The 6,544-nt window shown below is 40.3% G+C and overlaps 1 protein-coding gene and 1 long non-coding RNA gene across 11 annotated transcripts in view; one reads left to right on the top strand and one right to left on the bottom strand.

The window, feature by feature from the left end:
* The window catches only part of ORC5 (origin recognition complex subunit 5), a 166,170-nt gene extending 165,009 nt beyond the window's left edge, over positions 1 to 1,161 (bottom strand). For all 10 annotated transcript variants that reach the window (XR_014067224.1, XR_014067221.1, XR_014067220.1 and 7 more), the window contains exon 1: positions 1,000 to 1,161. Coding sequence is in view for 3 of the 10 variants with exons in the window: in XM_081535828.1 (XP_081391954.1) it covers positions 1,000 to 1,071 (72 nt within the window). In the remaining 7 variants the exon portion in view is untranslated. The remainder of the gene's footprint in view (positions 1 to 999) is intronic.
* A 75-nt stretch (positions 1,162 to 1,236) lies between these two features.
* LOC145524133 (uncharacterized) lies at positions 1,237 to 5,263 on the top strand. The gene is made up of 2 exons (XR_014067227.1): positions 1,237 to 1,557; positions 2,795 to 5,263. It is a non-coding gene; the product is annotated as an uncharacterized LOC145524133 (long non-coding RNA).
* Positions 5,264 to 6,544: the final 1,281 nt, after the last annotated feature.

Consider the following 6,544-nt stretch of genomic DNA (forward strand, 5'->3'; position numbering starts at 1 on the left):
GCATGAGGTATAACCAAGAAAATGTTTCAGTGATAATATGGTAACTACGATTTAAAGCATTATAATTAGAATATTGACTGAGGATGCAGTCATTGACATCTTCCCTAATTAATGCGCCCCTTTAGGAGGCTGGTACTTTTCCACTAATACTTCACAGGCCACCCTACGGTGCCATCAGGCTAGTTGGATAAAAGCAGTACTCAAGAAAACAAACCAGAGGTGGGGGGGAGAACATGAGTATGACTCTAAATTCTCATTTACTCTTCTTCAGATGAAATTCGAATCTGATTAATTCCAAGTCTCATTCATGAATCTAAAGCAAAGACTCACTAAAGGCCACCAGAATATAATAAAAAAGTAGATTAAAGTATTGAATTGATGAATGCAAGCTCCTATGGAAGGACCCCCCAGTGGTGTTCATCCGGAGGAAACTTAACCTCTTCTCTTAGGCGTCATCCGAACTGCTAGTCAAGCAGCCAAGACTACACCTCTTCTGTGCTTTAATAACGTTGGAAAAGCCGTTGAAGTTTTAAAGCAGATGCACTACGCTGGACCTTACTGGCCTTCCCAGCAATCACCCATCCACACAGGACTTAGAGCAACTACCTCACTGAAACGGGGTGGGGGTTGGGGTGGGGGTATCAGATCACTGTGCAAACACACCTGCTGGATAAAATCCTATACAGCTGGGGTTAAGAAGCAACTTTGAGTTGCTACTCTGTATTAACACTCTCTCAAAACTGGCGTGTGTAAAAGAACATGCCTGGGCCAAGGAGCCCTAGTTAGCGGGCCAGTACAGTTCAAGAAACTCCTCAGAAGTTACTTTGGGTCCTCACCCAAAGAGTGGGACAGACCTATAACATCCCCTATCTCAACGCAAACATGGTCTACGGCTCGACCCCTCAATTCAAACGAAAATTTAAAAATTGGAAACTGTAGCAAGACCACGTAACTTTGCCTCTGGGATTTGGAAGAGAAAAGACAGCTGGACTACAATACCTCTCCAAACAGGGACTGCAAAGTAGACACTTGGGACTCGCGACAAAGCACCATATTTTCCAGGTGAGGCATTCTGGCAGCTACCAGAGGACAAAGAAGCCCGTGGCCAGCTCCGGGTCCAGCGTAACCTCACCTATACCAGGGTCCCACGCTCCCGCCGGAAACCGGACTCGCGGGCTTCTGGGAGGAGCCGGCGTGGCCGAGCGTCGGGGTGACGTCAGCGCGCAAGAGAAGCGTCGGCCCCTCCCTAGTCTTTCAAGACTCGAGGCTGTAGGGCTTTGGCGCCACCGAGGGGCTGTTCCGGTCGTATTTTCTTGTGGTGGGCATGTAGGCCTGTGGTCATTGCCATCTAGAAGTCGAAAGAACGAACAGCGGCAGTGCTGAAAGGGGGCCCCCGCAGGCTCCCAGTAAGCAGAGAACCCCTGGCTTCAGTTTTCCTGCCTAGAGGCGCCAAGTTTAGAAACCTTAAGTGATGGAGAAGTTTGTCGTGTAGACCCACCCATGAGGGGAAGGAGGTTGTGGAGCGGAGGCCCCCTTCCACACAGGCAGCTGAGGAAGGTGGGCTCAGTTGACCAATATTCTCAAAAATTGTTTTGTTTTTTTTTCCTTCAGGAGGGTATGGGAAATTGGCATCCAGTGCAAAAAAAAAAAAAGACTGATGGTATTGAACAAACAATTTGGAATTAGTAGCCTTAGTGCAAGCCTGAAAGCGAGCACATCTGGTAATGCCTCTCCCCCTCAATGTGAGGAAGTTCTGGTGTGAGTTACTGAAGGCAACAAGAGTAAAAAATAACGCTCCTTTTAGCATTAGGCTGTTTGTGGAACACTTACTAGAAACCAGACGCTAAAAGATTGTGAAAATAAATAGGTATAGAAGTAGACAGAAAAGTGTGGTAAAAAGAGGCTTTGGGGTCTGAAAGCTGCTGGGTTGGGGCCACTGGCTCAGAAAGACCTTGAAAGAGTTGTTGAACCATTCATACTGCTACCGAGCCAGGTCCTATGGGCCTCCTATGCACAAAGCATTTCTGTGTCCCCCATTTGCTTCATAACAGAAAATAGCCTTCGTTCAGCCTCCATGACCATGCCTGAGTTCCAGTGGGCACATTCAAGTGGTTGTTACTTAGCCAAGGTAGGCGATGTGAGCCCAGGGAGAAACAGTCAAGAGCAGCCTTGAGACTGGGTCCTGTTTCCCCATCAAAGGACTTACACAACCTCTTAGGCATTTTTCAGATACTTGAACCCCACTCCAGGTGGGAGAAGTAAATGGTTAATGATAGTAGGCTGCCCATAAGCTTGTAGACCCCAGACCAGTTGGACCTGAAGGTTGACGATGTTGGCACCTACTTACCTCACTACCAACCCATCAGAAGACTGTCCGCAAGCTGCTCACACTCTCTTTGAATGATTACAATAAAACTTCTCACTATCTTCCCCAAGTTGGGACACAGCGGTTTTAAAGGCATTAGTCCACTGTGGCCCCCCTTTGCTGACAAAGTAATAAAGCTATCCTTTCCTACTTCACCCAAAACTGTCTCTGAGATTTGATTACACTGGTGAACAGAGAAGATGAGCTTTCAGCATCAATTTTGGTGCCCAACATGGGGCTCAACTTTGGAACAGTCCCAGGTTAGTGGGGTGGGGTGGAGGGGGTCCATTGGCTTGATAGACACTGTGAGGTTTTCTCCACACCAGTCTTTTTTGAGAGAGTGGAGGATTGGAGAATTCCTTGAGAGACCAGATTGCTTGGAACCCTTGCCTTGAAAGGCAAAGCCTTAGTCGTACCCTGTCTTGGCAGCTGGAATTCTGAGGTGGGAATAGACAGCAGAAGAAGGACTGCCGTATCAGCTGCTGAGGCCCTTTTTGCTTTGAGGATGCTCTTCTCTTCCTTTTGCCTGGACTGCACTGGACTTCCCACTCTGAGGAATTATTTTGGGAAAGCAGAAGGTAGCCTTCAGGACATCGCATCACCTCTGCCAGCATTTTGGTAAGTCCCCCAGTGTGCACGCTGAGGTTGCTCAACCTGTTCCATTTACGGAATCTCTGGTCCATTTTGGGAATCTTGTTTGGGGATTTTTTCCATTAGGAAGATTGATTCAGTACCTGTGTACAGAGACACTGAGCTTTCAGCATCCTTGAATCATAAACTTCTTTATCTGTAAAAAGGAGATAATGGCTGGGTTATTGCTAGGGATAAAAGATTATATACTTAGTGCCTGATGTACATAGATTTAAGTCATGGATGTCAGAATCAGAATCTTGTATTTGTGATAGCCAAAAAGATCTTTTGATAATCATGGTCTCCTATAACTTACCAGCTAGTTAAAAATTATATATTTAAAGCAATTCAAATGCAATTCTTTAAGTACTTTAAGAAAGAATTATAAAAGGTACAATGGGACCATCCATCAAATTTTTCAGTATCTCTTCTTCATCCACCTTCTCTAGATGGGGTTATACATTTTCATAACACTATCTTTTTAACATTCAACAAAATTGTAGCTAAATAATTGTCTAAATGTTAATCTCTATCTCTAGATGCTTTATGAGGACAGGAAACCCTGTCTTCTTCACAGCTCCATTTTCAGTGTATACTATATTGCCTGGGACATACTTGTTAAGCAATCAATAAATAATTTGTTCACCTGGCAGGGAGTGCCTTACTGCCTGGACAGATTTAGGAAAGTTTTCCAGAGGAGGGAACTGAGACTTAAAAATAAGTGTTCACCTGTGAGACCAACAAAGGGATCCTAAGCAAAAGAACAAAAAAGACAAGATAAAGACATAAGGGAACAAATGGGCAATCCCATGCCAGGGACCAGCAAGTAATTTTTAGGAATAAATCTACAGAGTGGCAGGTGGTCAGGCTGGATACAAGTGCATGTTATACTAAGAGGGCTGAACCTTGAATAGGCCGCAGGGAGCCAAAAAAGAATTTTAGGCAAAAAAGCAAATGGACACTTGACTTTAAGCAAGTTCCTTTTGACTATAGCATGGAAAATAGAATCAATTTGACTATTTCAAACTTCTAAACAATAAATAATAATGGCCTAAACTAAAGGAATGAGAAACAAGGTAACAGGGAATGGCAGTGAAGGCTTATTAAACATAATGTGGCAGACACTGTGATAGATATATTATTCCTTTTAAGCTTTACCATATAATAGATCTGTGAACGGGAAAAAACTAGCTGAAGTTATGTAATTTATCTTTCAAGTGGTATATACTTGGACCTAGGTCTGATTGACTCCAAAGTCTTTAATCTTTCTGTTACATCATACTGTGAAGAAGCTGAATCTGAGAGAAATTTAGAAGTAGTTTTATAGAATTCAGTGGTTGATTAAATGAATTGGAGGCTGGAGTCTTTGAGAGTAGCTTTTAAGTTTCTTAGGTGACTTTAGGCTTTGCAGATAATGAAATAAAATATAAAGAAGGAGAAGGTTTATTGATTTAGTGTTATCTTTATGGGATTTAGTTTTATCTTTAAGACCAAAGTGAGTTTCTCAGATTTAATTTGAAGTGTCTACAGCGTAACTAGTTAAAGAGGGCCAGAAGAAATGGGATCTGAAGCTACAAAGGAAGTGGCCTAGCAAAGGAGATGCAGAAGTTATCACCACAAAGATAGTCAAGCCAGTCCTCTGGGTCAGACTGCACACAGAGAATATATGTTTATTATACACTATCCTGCAAATAATCCTTTACAAATGTAATAGTAGTAGGTGGAAGTTGGTGCTCAAATGGTATAAATTATTTTTTCCACAGAAAGAATGTCTCTTCAAAAAATATCCCAATAGTAAAAAGCTTACTAAAATCCTCTATGGCATATTTAATAGCTGTAGTTTTAGGCCTGCTGTATTAAAACTCAAGTTTTAATTGAAGGAAAAAATTCTATTTGTCAGAATTAGTTTTATAAACAAAAAAATTTGGTAATACATATATCATTAGTTTAAGGAGTATGAGAAAACGATGTGGAAATTGTTTCCTATTAAAAAAAAGTGAACACATCACAAGCCATGAATCTCCAACAGTTATGCATGAAGGATGTTTTAGAGTCTTAAAAGTTGCTGTCTATCAATATGTAAACACAAGGAGCAAAAAGTATAGTATTTATGTGTTAAAATGATCTTTAACTGTAATTTTGATTTTTCAAAGTTGAAACATTAAGCAAATAACGTGAAACAATGGGAAATTTCATTTTTCAAAACATAGCTCAAATAACTTATTTATAATACTGTTTATGAGCCCCAATAAAGGAAACAAATGAAACTAAGCTTACTATCCTTATTTTTAATTTTTTAAACAATACCTCTGTGCTCTTTTAATCTTTGGTTACTTATTCTCTAGTTTTTAACTTAATGATTTGTATATTAAATAAACATAGAAGTTTTATTCCTAAAATGCTTGGTGATAAATGTGCTTTCAAGCTAATTGTTTTTCAATGCCATTTTGAAAGTCTGATTTACATTGTGATGTACTGGCATTCCAGGACTAATAAAATATAAATTAATTGTTTAAAATGTAATCAAACAGAAAGAAAATCTTTAATAATGGTTGAGGAACCTGGTCATGGCATCAGATAAACTAGAGACAAGCCCAGATACAGATGGAAAATTTCAAGAAGATTTTATTATAGTAACTTAATCTAATTTTATGAAAATAATTTTGAGTCATTCCCTTGCTCAAATCCTTCTCATTTTCCCTCCCAGCCAAATCTTCACAATGTACAAGACCCCCTAAAACCTACTTCCAACCTTGCCCTTTACTTTGCTCACCTCATCTTCTGTTTCTCTTCCTTAAGCTCACTCTCTTTCAGCCACACTGGCCTCCTTGGATTCTCTGGACCATGCTGGGCAGGTAGGTTCCAGCTTCTTGTGACTCTGCTCTTGCTGTTTCTCCTGGAATCTTTTTCTCAATCTTATTCACACTACTCACTCCTGACGTCCTTTGATCTCTGCTCACGTGTCACCTTAGTAAAGAAGCCTTCTTTGACTACTTGCCTCCACTGTCCCCTATCCCCCCTTTTTTCCTTTATTTTGATTCACAGTACTTATTCATGATACTTATCATCTACATATTTTACTTGTTATTGTCAGTCTCTCACACTAAAATGTAAGGCCTCTGAGGAGCTCAATCAAAAAAGTTCCTGATGCCTAGGAGGCACTCAATAAATATTTACTGAATTGATTAATGACTTTACTTATCCCAAATGACTAGCATGAGCTCTGGTACAAAGTATGTGTTTAACCACATTTGGTTAATGAAATGAATTACTAAGAAAAAACTACTGAAAAATTAAAACACCAAAACTCCCAAAGTTCTAGTTTTAGCTGCAAGTATGATTGTTTTCTGTGTCTTTAATTATGGCACCCATCCTCACTCAGCAGTCTTATTATTGTAGTTTTAGCCACTTTGAAGACCACCCTGAACCATAAAGAAGGAATGAAATGTTTGTTGTGCAGAAAACAAATAAGCATATAAATAAATAAAATTGAGTTAAAATCCAGGCAGTTTATTCAGAAATGAAATTAACTTTAGGTCCTTTGAACAT

This window comes from Giraffa tippelskirchi, chromosome 10, assembly GCF_054371585.1.
Source record: "Giraffa tippelskirchi isolate mGirTip1 chromosome 10, T2T-mGirTip1v1.2.pri, whole genome shotgun sequence".
Taxonomy (NCBI): domain Eukaryota; kingdom Metazoa; phylum Chordata; class Mammalia; order Artiodactyla; family Giraffidae; genus Giraffa; species Giraffa tippelskirchi.